At 40.5% G+C, this 16296-nt stretch overlaps 1 protein-coding gene across 2 annotated transcripts in view; it reads left to right on the top strand.

Annotated features, from left to right (window-relative positions):
* Positions 1 to 577: 577 nt before the first annotated feature.
* LOC131882550 (receptor-type tyrosine-protein phosphatase N2-like) overlaps positions 578 to 16296 on the top strand; it is a 32272-nt gene continuing 16553 nt past the window's right edge. The window contains exons 1-5 of one of the 2 annotated variants that reach the window (XM_059229732.1): positions 578 to 695; positions 8524 to 9016; positions 15577 to 15627; positions 15906 to 15975; positions 16038 to 16172. In XM_059229732.1, coding sequence (XP_059085715.1) covers positions 8668 to 9016; positions 15577 to 15627; positions 15906 to 15975; positions 16038 to 16172 — 605 coding nt within the window. In that variant the 5' untranslated portion in view covers positions 578 to 695; positions 8524 to 8667. Of the gene's footprint in view, positions 696 to 8523; positions 9017 to 14883; positions 15472 to 15576; positions 15628 to 15905; positions 15976 to 16037; positions 16173 to 16296 lie in introns of those variants that run through there. The other variant, XM_059229733.1, reaches the window with a different exon arrangement.

The following is a 16296-nucleotide window of genomic DNA, read 5'->3' as shown; positions in this document are numbered from 1 at the left end:
AGACTTTTGGGGCTCCAAAGAAAAATAACCAAATACTAAAATGCAATCACCTCATGAGCTTCGTTGTTATTTATAGGGCCGGCCAAAATTTGAAGATTAATATGATCTCAAGGCGGATGTACGGTACAGCAGACACCCCGTCCACTCTCTCTCTCTCTCTCCCTCTCTGTGGCAGGAGAAGGAACAAGTTGGTTGCTTTCTCTGGCCTCCAGCTTTGGAGGAAACATGGAACCAACCAGCTGCTAACTCGTGATCGCCTGGCTATCCATCCTTGGATGGTACCAGGCACCACCTTCACCTAACGATACCCGAACACGCAAACGTTGCTGGTGCGGCCTTCAGTAGCTAGATGATCTGGCAGTAGAGGATCTGGTGAACTTTGAATGGCACTCGGGAAGCGTCCCAGCTCAAGGCTGGCCTCAACCTCTCGGTGTCTGGTTTAGTAGACCCGCCCGAACATGTAGAAAGGAAGTTGCTAGGTGTTCCTGCGGCTTTGAGGCTCCTCTCTCTCCCCTTCCTTGTTTCTATGTTGCTCTCTCTCTCTCTCTCTCTCTCTCTCTCTCTCTCNTCTCTCTCTCTCTCTCTCTCTCTCTCTCTCTCTCTCTCCTTCCCTCTGCTTTTCTGTAGATCTTTCTTTCCTTCTCTCATTCACTCTTTCTTCACTCTTCTCCAATTCAGCGAAGGAAATTGAGAAGGTAAGCTGTCTGGCACTATTGTAATGCTCTTCACTTAAAAAAGGATCAAAGTATTAACGTTTACCCCACATGTACTAACGCATATTATTAGATTTAATTGCACTCAAATCTAGTTCGGGATGTAATAAAAAAGCAATAGTTCGGAGTGAGCAACGTATTGCGTTGTTTTAAACCTTTTATCCTTCCTAATACAGTTAGATTGGTAGCTTGGTTTTTGATTAGGCCGACTAAGGTTTTAGGCGGTGGCCTTTTTGGTCGTGTCTGACATGGGCATCCATTTTCAAGCTTTTGTGGGATGCAACTGGGAACAGCTGTTGGTGATTTGAATTATCATACTCGATGGTTTCACTGACTTATTTGTAATAATTATTGTCATTCTGGTTGTGAGACGTTTTAAGAGCTACAAATTGACACCATCTGGCTTCTGCCTGAACTTCCCACGTGACCTTTCCACATTCAACAGCGCCTGTCCTCCTTTCCTGCCCCTTACTAGACAAAATATTCATTGTACCCGAACCAGCTCACAGTTTGGCCCGAAAGAGCATGTTTCTAATGACTGATAAAACGGAGATACGTAACAATATTGCAAACATTGTCCTTACAAAGCTAAAGCGACACCTAACGACCCCTTGACGCAACAAGCTCTGTCCTTTTCTGGCCGTGGGAAATTGGTCCCAAAGTTTAGTTCTATGATCGCAAATGTTTAAAAAAAACAACATAAAATGTGCATCCACCTTTGGAATTATCTTAAGCTTTCAGCTGAGTCTCCTGAGCTTCGGGCAGTTAGCTTCGTAGATCCCGATTGCATACCATAAGTTAAAACTTGTCACGAATTAGTCATCTGGTTGAGGAATTGCAAGAACCACACTTTGCCTTGAACATTAAAAAGATAAAGAATAAAGGCGATGAATGACTGAAATGAAGCTTGATTTGTAACCTATCGATTACTAACCTAGCGCTTATGCCAGAATTGTTTTAGCTTAGTTCACCGCTGGGTTTCATCTAGCTAAACAAGTCTCCCATTAGGAAACCACCAGTTCCACAGAATGGAGTGCTTTGTGCAAATTCGAAAGACCCCCGGGGTCCAAGTGAATAAAGCCCTCATTTTTAGCTAGCTTGACATGTGGGCTACAAAAGGACGACTATCTGGCTTGCTTTCGAGGAAGTCATCCATCAATCTATGAACTTCATCAGGTTATTGCGTATGGCATGTCTTCAAGTGACCATTGTATATATTTTGGAGAAAGTCAGGTCCTCGGGGGTCCTCTGGTCCGTAAAATTAGATCCCAAAGCGTAGGCGAAGGCATGTCAAACTTGTAATTGAGTTCCAACACCATATCTCTCTTTCTCTTTCTCTTCACCCTTCCTTTCTTTGTGAATGCTAAAGTTGGGATATTGCAATCAGACAAATTCCAATCATCAAGGAGTAGAAGGAAGGGCAGAAATGCTTTCTAGCATCGTAACGTCTGAGTCTCTGAGACCTCTATTAATGCATTCAACAAGGTCGAAATAGATCAATCGCACGACTCACATCAACATCCATCAATTTGTTATGAATTATGAATTCTTAGTTTTACTTGGACAATCTTAAAAAATACCACTGATTAGAAACTGGATTTCCTCACACAATTAAATGCCAAATCGTAATATCCACGAAATTTTCTACCGTGTTATTGCCCTTTTAAGTAATTTTGTTCCAAGGCAAAGATTCTCCATGGGCTGTGAGTAGTGCTGCCAGATGCCACCTAACTTTTGACAAAAATAACCAGTTTCGTCACCAGACTTTTGGGGCTCCAAAGAAAAATAACCAAATACTAAAATGCAATCACCTCATGAGCTTCGTTGTTATTTATAGGGCCGGCCAAAATTTGAAGATTAATATGATCTTTATTAACAGCAAATTTGCATGAAAAAGATCGACCGAATTTGCACAAAAAATTGCAATTTTTTGTGCAAAACATAGGCACCAACACGTTCGGGAGGTTGTAAGGGCTGATTTTGCCTTCCCTATCAAGTAACACGTAGATGAAAAGGAAACCTATATCATGATATTTTCCAGCATTAGGATTTGAACCTGCTATCCCTAGCAAGCAGATTTTGCCTTGTTCATGCTACCTTCCAGACTGATCAGCATTTGCACATCCTTAATATTTTGTGAAAAAGATAAATCTCAGTTCATTAACTAAAACAACTTAAAGCCAGAGCGTTGCCAGTGTTTTGCAGAACTATTTTGTTAAGAAGAGTGAGTTCTTAAAATTAGTTCTTAAATCGTAAATCTTAAAAATTGCAATGATAAAAGAGCTATTTCAGATTGATGGTAAACATAAAGAAGTCTGTTGGTAATATGTTTGCAATCTATTTCATACCTACATGTACATTTTTCGAAAAAAAAGTAAAAAAAAAAAGTCAGGATGTTCAATTTCAAATTTTTCCCCTAAATTGGCCAAAATTCTTGGCAATTGTCAATTCGCATACTTCCTATTTTTGCCAACCATTGTTGGAATTTTCAAAATCACCAGATTTCAAGGTTCTTTTTGCCGTAAATCACCAATCACCAGACGCAAAATTTTATCCCAAAACTACTTTTAAAATCACCAGTTTGGTGATAAATCACCACATCTGGCAGCACTGGCTGTGAGCGCTTTCGACTCACAGCCTAACCTCAAAATCTTTGCTTTATAAATTTTCATCTCAGATTAAAAACTTTCCAGCCAAATAATATACTATATATTTCATTATTTCAAACCTATTTTGGTGGGAAATTGGAGCAAACCTAGATCTTGAATTCAAGTTACGATATGACGTACTTATTTGTTACTGAATCTTATTGGACTTTATGGTTTCATTTCCATACGTTTTAGCTCGAAAATGTCCCCGCAATATCTGAACTTAAATGCCCAGAAAACACCAGTTTTCAAAATCACATTATCTTTTAGATCTTAGCTTCTTTTGATGCCTTTGTTGCAAGGGAAAAAAATACATGGTAAATACCTTCGATATTCCTGATAAATCCTGATAAATTCGAGTAGGTCCAAAGATGTTTTACCAAGAACATCGGAGGTATGAGAGAGCTCTTCTTTTGGGAGGAACTTAGAAAGATTGGAATTGTACAGTATTCAGAGAAGGTACGGTACGAAGGGTATCTTATACTGTCCGTTTTCAAAAGCATTCATGAGCTTTGTCCCAACCAAGGTTTTAGGGTCAAATTCTAAAGACAGTCGAAGCTTAAATATCAACCCTTATATTCAAGGGTTAGCCAGATCCGCCTTATCCAACTCGTTGATCGATCACATCATATTAGAACATAAAGTTAAGTAAAATTAATCGGTTTTTATTGTCATGAACTGCTAGGAATAGCATTGCTAGTAATGGTAAGGAAGTGCGCAAAAACCATTTTAACCTATTTTGTGAGCATCCAAGAAGAAAAGAATATTCTCCTTTTTTGTTTTTCAAAATCGGTTTTTATTGTGCTGATTTCGAATAAAAAAGGTACATTGGATTCAAAACAAAAAAAATGTCAATTCTTCTTTTTTGGGAAATGGTTGTAGCCCCATTGACCGAGTTGCACTTGGGTTCATAGTTTCAATCCCAGGTCTCCCCGACATTTCTCTGGTCCAGTCAGTTCAGTCCAGAATGACCACCAGAATGACAAATATTTGAGAAAAATTATTTTTTCAGTGTGGCGAGCAAACCTCAAATACATTTGCTTAACCTGGTTCTTTGTGCCAAAAGTATTCTACTGCAGTTTTTGTAATTAGGCCTCGGCAACGTTACGTCACAAAATGATTCTAAATGTATACAAAGACTGTCATTGATTGAAAGTGCGGAAAGTGCGGAGAAGCCAAGTCAAACGAGTAAGCAATCCATAGTAAACCATAACTAGAATGCTTAAGCTCAACAGGAGCTGTACCGCATGAGCATGTTTTCAGGTCAGCTGACACTTGTGGAAAAGGGACAAAGATATTTCGTAAAATGTCACTTCAGGCAAGTTGAATTATTCTCGTCAAACGTTTGTCATTCCTCTCTAAACTTAATTTCTTTTGAATGTTACAAATATACAAGTAGAAAGAGTGGTAGAATAATAAAAACATGCTTTTTGGCGCATACTACACGTAACATGTCAAAAAAGGATTAGGACATTAATAGAGCAAATTACGTACTCTATTGATTGCCCTTGTTTAGCAACGCATGTCGAAAGTGTCACAAAATTTATCCGAAATTGCAACGCAATGATGAGGCATTCGGAATTTCGTTTCAATCTCCCAACAATGTGCTTGAATGTTGCGACATAATTGCACCTTTACGTAATCAAGGTCATTCCGACACCTCTGGAGGTCAGCCTCAACCCAGGCTTGTTCCTTACCTTTCAGTTAAGTGTTTCCATCACATGGATGAAACTTTAACTTGAGCCCCATTTTAACCCCTTCAAAATTTCGTTCTTAAAAATGTGGTCGGAAAATTTACTCAAACCCGTTTTACGAAGCGTGCTAGACGAGAGTAATTGCTTGGCAAGGAGTCGTATTAGTGGTTTCTACTCTGAATTTGGACGAGCCGTCAACGATTCAAATTTGTACCATAGTTGTCCTAAGTAGCTTGACTACGAATTAAACATTTTGCCTACCAGCGACAGCTGAGACGGAAACAAGCGATCGGAGCGCCTTTGATCGATCTATATATGAAGTTATCTATGAAGCAATCCGTGTTCAAGAAAAGAGACGAAGGAGGGGGGGAAATTCAAACTGAACGGAAATGGTCATTTTCAAGGTCAAAATTTTAGACATTATTTTGTCCAAAAATGATGTCTATGATATGACATCTTGGTGGCAGATTCAGAAGCAATCGCAATTCGAATCTTATTTGCATCATACTCTGGGCAAAAGGGAAAAATCTCTCAGACCAGCACATAAATCATTATGTACTGCAAACTTGATGTTTGCAAAAATACTAAAAACTCCCAAATTGCCCCTTGAATGGATTTCACAGAAGATCGTCGATTCTTTCATTTAATAATCATTTATCAAACAAAAATGAGTCGTTAGGTATGGAAAATGATAAGTTTTCGAAGTTGCCGCGCCTCTATTAGATACATTGTAATTAAATGAGTCGTATTTTCAAAATTCTCATGTATGCAAAATTTGATGCGATGAGTTTCACAACGGATAAGTTCAGGATCTCCTTAACCAGGGCGTTAGTCGTTCCTCAATAAAACGAACGGATTACAGTCACAATTACCTTGGTCAAAACGATTAATTCGTTACACAACCATTACTCACCAAAAAATGTGTTGACGTTACTCGTTACGATTACTTTTACAAAAAAATGATGACCAATATGTATATGTCAGGGTTTTTGCTTCATCAAGACCATACTTTACCAAATGATGGTTATATTTTTGATTCAAGCAGTCCTAAAATTTGAAGTTTCCTGCCAGCGTTTTACACTAATGACTAGAAATGAGCATTGATACTGTTTATTTGCTTATCACTGCATTACTCCCATTCTTGGCCATTCGCTTGGCTAAGCCAATGGAAATGCATAATAAGAAAATAATTTCCTTTCCAAATTTGAACTACTTCAACAGGATCAATCCTAAAGGGAATAACATGCCTCCTGCCTTTTTCTTGAATTTGAAACTTGAAAAGTCAAAATAGATATATTCAGGGTGGGGATTTCATAAGTTAAGGTTTCATAAATTAGGTTACGTTGCAAAAAGATTTCCTTTTTGAAAATCAAAATTAAGAAAACTGTTTTGCTGTGTTCGGCTTTATTTTTTCTCTTTTATTTGGAACTGTTTTCGAAAACGTTTCAAAAATTAGATCTTCTACAATAGTTGATGAAAACGTTTGAATATTTTCCAAATATTAAGCGCTTTTTACACTACATACGAGGATTCGTATTAGTACTTCGTCTGGGGTACATATTATTTATATATTTCACATCTGAAAGAATAAAAAGGGAAATTTCTGTTACAGTTGCCAAAAAGTTTCAGGCTTCCTCAGTTACCAAGAGGGAAACCAAATATCAATTGCCACTCTGGAGCGTGAAAAAAGGAGTGAGAAACGAATATTATTATTTTTTTTGCTTCGTTACCATTACATAATTTTAAAGTGTAATGGAATTGCAGTTCCTTTAAAAAAAAAAAAGGAACGAATTACTGTAATTTCATTACTTGTACAGGGTGGCCGAAGGAAACTTTTAAAGTAATTAAATTTCAATTTGCCGCGCTTACAGGACAGATAGCTCAGATCTGTCACGTGTTATGAAAAGCTGAAACTATTCGCTTTCAATAACAATTATTCAATATTTCCGTAATTTTAAAAATGAATTCGGAAATCGGAAATTGACAGCGCATTTCGGATTTGCTCGACGCCGCATCAGACAATAAGGTGGTCCGGAACATCGTTAGGGTGTCCTTGCCCACCGTTTACAATATTTTAAAGGCCAAAAATGAAGGAAATGGGATAGAGAGGAAGGCTGGAAGTGGTGGAAATGGTTTAGAACAAGATGAGGCTTTTTTGAAGACCTTGAAGGACAAGATCAGCCAGGACCCGACCGTTTCCATGAGGAGCCTTCTGGCCAGCCAACTTCTGGCCGCCCTCCTCGCCTGATCTGAATGTCTTGGCTACTTGGAGAGGCTAACCAACAAAACCTCCCACCCAAATGTCGACTCTCTGAAGGCCTCCATTGAGAAGCACTTGGCCGAGATGCCCCCAAGCTCCATCGTGTATGCCTGCGCCAGCTTCCAGCGTCGTGTAGCCGCAGTGATCGAAGTCCAGGGTGGACATATTGAATGAATGAGCCCAACAATATGCTAAATAAGTTTTTAATAAATAAGATTGGTAAATAAATGGCATATAATGCCAATAATCGCACCATATTGAAATTTAATTATTTTAACAGTTTCCTCTGGCCATCCTGTAATTTCGTTACTACTGCCCTGGCTTTAACGCTAATGTTTTATTGTATCTTTGTATCTTATGGAATGATTGAGATGGGTTCGAAAAGTTGAATTAAGTTTTGTACTATTATGGCCATATGTGTCCAAAACCTTTTTCGCGAATTTCAACCATAAGACATGAGTATGATTACTTAGCTTCATTTTGGTCTCACTCGAAAAGGCTTGCTGGGGTACCGTATTGGTACAGAGCATCCGCTTTCCAATATGCGAATCCTTGTTCGATCCCAGGCTAGCCAAGTCCAAGCTTCTCTGTGGTATTTAATTACAGCATGAGTTGCTGCTTTAACAACAATGAGTTGTTAACATGGGTGAACCTGCGGTAATTCCCGAGGGTGAGGTAATAATTAATGTTGGCTGTGATATCGAAGCGGGAATATCCCTGAATTGGGACACCCAAAATCAGATAGCAGGCCGAGCGAGATAGCTGCCATCTGACCATAGAGGAAGCAACTCCTACAGAGTACGATGAGAGCTAGCCAGGCGGACTAGTTTTCAGAGGGAATGAATGCCAGCTCACAGGCCGCTAGGGTATAGTTTCTGATTGTAGAGGCGCTGCTTCCCATCAGCTAGAGTTGCACTGCAAACTGGTTACCGATTCAGCTGAAGTAAAAAAACACCACAAACTCGATTTTTACTATTTTAAGTAAATTCTTCGATGATCTGTCTTCGTAACAAACCAACAAACAAAGCCTTACTCGAAGGATGAGAGTGGCTTGGAGTTTTGGAACAGTTTCATTTTAGATTGAATACAAACAAATACTACCCCTGTACTGAAGAGGTCAAATGAAATTAATAAAGTTGAATCACAGAGGTTGCTTCAAATTTATATTTAAGTCAATGAGCACTCTTTTCCACTTTCGTTTTTTGCAGCGATGAAGATGGCAGCCTCAAGTGGGGTTGCCTAAGGCGTGACCCACTCCTTCGCTCCGCCCACTCAGCAGCTGACCAACTAGCTCAGTGTCGTCGGAGAGGAAGGAGGACCATGCTGAAGTACCCACGATTCGTAATGCTGTCATGATTCGGCCACTACTACCCAACCTAACAGAACTGCGAAACAAACTTTGGATATATGGACAAGTTCCCGCAAACACCCACCACAATGGACAAAGGCAACCATCATCATCAATAACGATAACAACAACTGCTATTACTTCAACAACCAGGGATGTTTGTTTTCATACTCTCCCGGACCCGACAAAATCTCCCTTACGAAACATCCCCTTTCTAGTCCTGTTTGTTCTACTCCTCAGCGTGACCAACGCGGAGGAGTACTCACAAGCATGGACCAAGACGTCAACACAAATCAATGACGAACCCATTCACACCCAAGAGACTTTTAAGGACAACAGAGAAGGTTTTTTGGGTAAGTTTCCACTCTTTAGCTCATTCTGGCCTTCTGACAAGACTCATTGTGGACGCAATTTATGACCTTTTCCTCAGAAGAAGAGGCAAGCAAAATCCCTAAGTTGTTGGAGATAAATGGGTTGTTTTTTAGCTTGGTCGTGCAAATTTCCCCAGGGACATTTCCATGAGGCTATGAATGGTTAAGGAAGGAGGAAGGCAAGCCACTCAAAAGTGTCCCCATGATACTAGTTTTTGTCCCCAGTTATTGAAGCCTGGCAAGAAGATGAAATCAACGCTCAAGGAGGTCCTCAGTGTTTTCAGCTCAGTCGATTTAATGTTCCCATGAGAGATTGATTGCAGGAGAGATTTCAAAGGATTGAGCAATCAAAAAGAGCAATTCACCTCAAAAGAATTGAATGCCTTTGTGGTTTTCATCGTTCCTACTTGACTTTCAATGATTCCAAGCATGATTCTGACGAAACCAAGCAACAAGAACCAAGTGACGATGATGTGATAAGTCATCAGGGAACTGTATAATAATGAATCATTGGGTAGAAGTTCTAGGCCCTTTTCATCAGGAGCGCTCTCTTTTCTTGGACCAATGTATAACCCAGACAACATTTCTTGCCATGCTTGTCGCTTGTAAACAACTAAAAACAAATATCTCTTCGCCTAAATCGTAAAAGTATCAGGTCGCTCATGACACTCAAGCCTCAAACCCAGTTATTTATTGAGCCATTGGGAGCTGTAATGGTTGTTTTTCTTTTAGACTTGCGATAAAAACGGTAATCCAGAGTGATGGCGTTGTAGAATAAACCTTCAAAGCTTAAAGGTTTGTCATGTGGAAATTAGAAATCATACGGCAAGTTTGAAAAGCCTCCTGATCTTTTGGTCCGTCTTTTTTATACCGAGAAGACAAAAGGGTTAAATATTCGCAAAGTGCTAATGATGAATAGGATTTTGGTCACCAAGATTGTTTTCATGGGAAGATTTAATCAACCAAATGGTGTTTTTTTGCGAAAACATATTCTTTGTTTTATTCCTAAATTTGTGTGTTGATCCACAACATTAACAGAAGGTACGAAAGATCTAACTCTCGAGAAACGAAAAGTAGCGCCCTCTAAGAACTGAACTTGGTGCGTCCTCTTGGCCGGCCTTGTCCAGGCTGGCCCGGTTTTCTTCAGCCAGCGATGTTAGCTCATGCAAAATCGATGTCAAAAAATGCTAATTGGAATTCGAAAATGCTAGAATAATGATACTTTTTTAAGAAATTTATTCATGGTGCTCATAAAGGATTTCAGTTTCACAATTCAATTATATTTGGCACTCTTTCACTGGGTATGTTCAGGCAATATTTTGAAAATGAAACTTTTTGCAAAAAATTGAAAAGCGCAAAAATCTGAAGAAAACCCTCGCAGTAAAAATTGATGCAGTAGTGTTTTTTGATAGTCTCCTAATTTGGAACCCTGAGATTTAGAAGGGGACACCAAAAAGTGACAAGTTTTATTTAAGCAAAACTGTATATTCAGGATTGGAACAAGGTTTTCTTACACAAAATTATAATTGTTCTCATCGCCAAGAAATGTTCATCTTGGGTGATCCTGCAAATGAAATAAATTGTTTTTACATCGTACATCATACTTTAAAGCAGACATTTGCAAGAGCTACAATAAGTTTCTTTATCCATAGAGCTCAATTGTTGAATCTATTTTGAAAATGTTTTGTTATTTTTGAATTTTGTGATTTGGTTTACCTTAATTATGTGGGGGAAATACTTCTTGGAGTACTATGAAACTAACCAAAATATTTATGTTTATTTGAATATTATAGTGAAATTAACCCATACTTACATTTTCTTAAGGATTTGTACTTCGTCCATATACATGCACTGACCATTTTAATCAATTTTTTTTATTTGTGTGAGCCAACCCAAAATCTTTTTGCGTGTCAAAAGTCTGGGTACAAACAGAAATTTGGCTAAATCTCCCTTTGAATTGAGAAGCAATCAGAGTGAATCTATCAATTTCATGGAATGGGAAAGGAATCCATTGAAAGAACATTGTTAACACCACCAAATGTAGGTCCATGTGGTTTTTTTTTTGTTTTCTTCCCTTTTGGTCATTTTTTGAGTGAAAATATGCTAGAAAAATTTGGCTAAATCTCCCTTTGAATTGAGAAGCAATCAGAATGAATCTACCAATTTCATGGAATGGGAAAGGAATCCATTGAAAGAACATTGTTAACACCACCAAATGTAGGTCCATGTGGTGTTTTTTTTGGTTTTCTTCCCTTTTGGTCATTTTTTGAGTGAAAATATGCTAGAAAATATGCTAGAAAAAAAGAGTGAAAAATGCTACCTGGCCAGCCTGACCTTGTCTTCGGCAGAGATATAGCTTTTGGCGGTAGTGCTTCCAAGCAAAAGGCGAAGAAAAGCGCCAAATAATTGTCAAACAGCGCAAGAAATAGCCTCTGCTGACTGGATTGACCCTTTTTCTGGAGTATCAAAATGATGAGTGAATCAACACAATTTAAATTGTACACTATGCTATACAGCTTCAAGCCTAATAAAACAAGTGTTTTGATAATCCAAAGCAGCAGTCATCCCTAATCTTCATAGCAAGCAGTGTCCGAGATCTAGTTGGCTTCTTCCGTGTTCAGTGGCGATGGAGACCCTTGGTTGAGGGCAAAATATCAAGGGAGTCCACCAAATCCCAAGGAAAGTCTCAGTAAGCCCCATGGGAGTGTATTTAGGGTTCCTGGGTTGCATGTTTTGTCGCACGTCGTTGTCGTCGGAACATAAGGCTTCCACTTTTGTGGATCCCAAAATAGGCGGTTCCCAAGAAGAAATGCATCTTAGGAGATGTACGAAATAGAGAAACAGTAAAGGCCATTGATGGTAATTGCCACCGTAATGGAGGTAACTGAATGCCGTGGTAAACCGGCAGGTGGGTCATCCAAAAACAAGAGCAGGAGACAAACATGGGCTCGTTAGTTTTTTTTTGCCCTCTAGTTTTACCTTTATCGGGACTGTAGACGAAACAGACATAACCAAAAACATGGGCGTGTAAAGCTGAACTTTCAAATCGCGCCATTTTTTTCATACAAGTTGGCCAGGTTCCGTTGACGTCATCATGTAAGAAATGGTCCTCCCACTAGTCCACAGGCAAACAGCAAGCGGCTTGTTGCTCGTTCCTAGCTTCTCTGCGCTCTCGATCATGTACCGGCACATCACTCGCCTACTTTGACTCATACATTGTTGCGCCATTCATTCATTCATTCATCCTCGCGATGGCAAACCATCGGTCGTTCTATTGATGACTCTTAATTTCCATCCCAAGAACATAGGACCCTTGACCAATCCAAAACTAGTCCAAATGAGAATGAGCTGGATTTAAAACAGTGCAATAAAATGGCCGAAATGACAAACTGCATTGACCATTGGGGATTTTAATCTGAGTTATTGCGTGGTTCTTTCTTTTTCAAACTCGTTTTAGTAAAAAGATTCCATAAACTCCAAGCAGATCAAGGTATTTCTATTTCTGTTCCACTGTGCCTCCTTGGCGGCATCATTAGTTGCAGTCATGTGAAGGTTTCATGGAATAAGGCAAGCGAGCTTATGAAGGGTGAGATTCTTTGATTAAGCCCTGAAAATATTTCTTGCAGTTCAACACATTTCATTGCGAAAATGCGACATTCAAGTGCCTTTGCCAATAACTTCATTTTTCAAAGGGTGATCAACCAAATTACTAGTTTGATAAAAATGAGGCCATTCCGTCAACAATCTTTCACTCTGTCTACAAGTCTCATTTTTCCTTTTTTTCATTCTTGTAAAACAAAAACTTACTGCTGATTTTTTACTACTTGTAACTGAGGCTGAGAAAGGAGTGACGATAAGTCGCAAAAGTCAGGAGGTGACAGAAAGCTTCATCAACTTTGAAGTGCTGGATGACATTTTGAAAGTTAAACACTCAAACGGCTGGATCACCTCCGCCACCCTTGAGCAAGGATTTTGTTGCAGGTAGTTCTCTAAGCATTTTCAATAGAAAAATGACATCATCTTGTTTAGCCTGGACCCATGAGCCTGACGCAGTCCCTTAATGCAAAGCAGATTGTATGTTGCCGCTCTTCTACAACTTATCGATTCACAAGCAAGTCTACATTGTGTATTGGAACGAGCAAACACGAGTTCCCATTGTTTATCTCGGTCCCTCAGCAAGTCAATCATCCATGGGCTACTACGAACGTATTGTAGCCAAATATCAATCCGGAATCTCTCATTCCATGCCTTTGTGATGGGCTCCTGAGCAAATAATACGAGACAGCCTTGACTGCTCAGCGTGATTTGGTTAAATCCAAATGGGGAGACCCAACAAGATATTCGTCTAAAAATAGACTTTATCCCCCCCCCTAACATTAGGGACCTCCAGTAAGAGAAAAACAGAGAAAAAAGAAGAAAGAAAGAGGGCCTCTTGCAGTTCTTAATCAAGCGGAGTCGATGTGGCGATAGGGAAGGTCGTGGGTGGATTGCTTCACCAATCCAAGTGCTCTCAGCTCCGATTCGGGGCTTTGTCCCCTCCTTTCCAAATTAGTGAATGAAATGCGCGCATTAGAAATGAATTCCATGAACTGATTCATCGGTTGGAAGAGCTTTCAAATGCCACAGGTAGATCACGTTTCACCGTAATACATGGTTTGAACCATTCCAAAGCAAAGTCGGTTGACTGATGAGATTTCTTGGACTGGAAGAGGGGATCAGCCAAAGAGATTCCACATGGACTGAATCTGAATGAAAGTTTGAGGGTTCAATACCAGAAGCCTATCCACTTGTTCGCTCCTGATTGTTCGCTTCCTCCACTGCCATCTGGTAGCCTCCCTCCCTGTCTCTCTTCCTCTCTCCCCAAAGCCCCTTCTTTAGCCACCCACCCACGCCCCGTCTCGCTTTCGTTTGTCCTCTCTGGATGTAGTCAGGCCTCATTCTCTCACTCATTCAATGACTCGTTTCTCCAGCCTCGACAGCCCAGTCTCGGCAACAGTTCCAAGAAAGCCCCTCGCGCTAGCTACCCAGGGACACCAAAAGGGTGGATTAAGGCACGTAGGCTATGGCCTTGGGAGGCGCCAACTCAAGGAAGGAACTTGACACGGATTCGCCGAGAACAGATGAGTGGGTATGAAAGCGCTCTTCTGGGATTCCGCCGATGACGTCATGAGCGCGCACTTTTGTTTGTGCGTTTTCCCCCGTTTGGTTCCTCTTTCTAGGTGGTTCCAAGCTGACGAAGCAACTCGTGTTCCACCAGTTGTTAGCTTCTGTTGCTTGTAGAGAAGGCTTTGCATGTACCAGGTTCATGGTGAAGCATATTTGACGTACGATCCGACCTTAGTTTATTATACAGTAATATAAATAACTGTATTTGACGACCAATGTAGTCGATTGATTCATAGTGTCAGGTCAAGTCTCTGAGGAAGTCGAGATTTCATGCTTGTTTCGCATCTAGGTATGCCTGGGCATTGATGGTTGATTGGGTTTGAACCCATGGGTTAGCGGTCTTCATGGGGCGAAGAAGAGAGGTTGAGGAGAAGGACGAGGAGAAGGAAATCCAAGGAACATACGGAACATCGGGAAAGAGGACGTGCAGGGGATAAGGTGAGACGGCATTGAAGCATTCATCGCCAGCCTTTCCTTCCTGCGTCTCTTCACTGGAGGGGCCTTTGGAGAGTGGTTGAGCCAATGCTTTGGAAATTACGCGCCGTGTTTTTTCGTGGTTGGATCACGCCAAAGATTGCCTCTCGCTCCCTGTCTCTTCCTCTCTTTCCCTCTCTCTCTCTTCTTTCGCTTCTTTTATTTCCGTCTTCCATTTTCAGTCAGTCAAAATGCGTTGAAGGAGTGACTTTGAAGACCCGAGTTTTGCTAGTTTGTGGGGGGGAGGATAGCTCAAACGCTGTCAAGCTGTCTCACACAGTTGCTTTACTTGGTTACTCTCTATTCAATCATCAACTTTTTTGCATCCTCCAATTTTCGTTTCTGGATCCTCAAGACAGTAAGGAAACCTACTGAACAGACAAGTTTCCATCCTGACGCCCTCGTGTCACTAGTTGTTTCTCCTCCGTTTCCGTTTGCTCCCACCGCTAAAGCAAGAACCATCATCGGCATCGTTTTCTAGTTCGTTCTCCTTGATTCTGGCCGTTTGTGTGTTTTACGGTAGTTAGGATAGATCAACTTTAAGTACATACCATCCATCCTTCCATCCATCACTGTGAATCCAGCCGGTGCCAGGTTAAAAAAGCGGCAATCATTTTCACCTACCACCTGGTTTCGCTTGTACCTCCATCGCTATCAGAATTCATACGTTGGTTACAATTTAAGAATGCCCACTAGTCGTGCGCTCGCTACAGTTCTCGCCATTCTTGTCCCTATTGCCAAATGTTCCTCAACTGAAAATAACATCCGAGAGTCTTATGTCTTTTCAATCAAACTGGGTGAGTCCCATCGAGGGTCCACAAATTGGAATTGCCATATATTGTCACAATCCTAATCAAAGTGGGAAAATCCAATAACAAACATGTTGTCCTATTTTCTTCCAGGCTGTTCATTCGCTGACAACCTTTGCAATCCCGACGAAGTCTGTTTTGATGGTAAGTCGTTCTTCGTCCTTACTAACACGCCTTCCGCTTGTTTGTACATAAGGTCGACAATTTAAGGGAAGGGGAAACAAGGTGGCGTGGTTGGCTCCTTAGATATGGGTCTGAGGGGCCCTTAAAGTCCATAGGATAAGCATGTGGATAAATATGTGGTCGGCACCACCTCCACATTGGGAAGCCAAAGACAATTTCAAGTGCCTTTTACGCATTGAAATGGGGACCATTTATTGCATACGTAATGATTCAACGTTGGTTGCTCCTTTTCCTTTTAGATTTTGTTTTTGGTCAATGCCTGCCTGAAGAATCTGAACCTGATTCGGATGAAGATCTGGACCTCCAAAGGTAAATGACAGTTTGTAGGTATGAAGGAAGTCCCGTGAAATACTGTATACTCCATCCTCTAGATTTCCATCCTTGTCTGACGAAGAGAAAGCTCTGATTGCTTTCGAACTTGATGAGCTTGACCAAACAGGATTTGAATGGAAGGATTTCTATACCCAATGTATCCTCCAAAATCTTCTCTCATTCGTGCAATACAAGTAAGTTCAAAAGTGAAGTTGGAAATTGGTTAATAGGTCTTCTGTGAAATGCACTCCTTGGCTTGGCTTATTTTGATCGTTGATAATCCCAAAAAAGATTCGTTCCTGGTTCGTTGGCTGCAAC

The sequence above is a fragment of the Tigriopus californicus genome, chromosome 6 (genome assembly GCF_007210705.1).
Source record: "Tigriopus californicus strain San Diego chromosome 6, Tcal_SD_v2.1, whole genome shotgun sequence".
NCBI lineage: Eukaryota > Metazoa > Arthropoda > Copepoda > Harpacticoida > Harpacticidae > Tigriopus > Tigriopus californicus.
The sequence above is the reverse complement of the archived record's forward strand: the minus strand, read 5'-3'. Positions and strand labels throughout refer to the sequence as shown.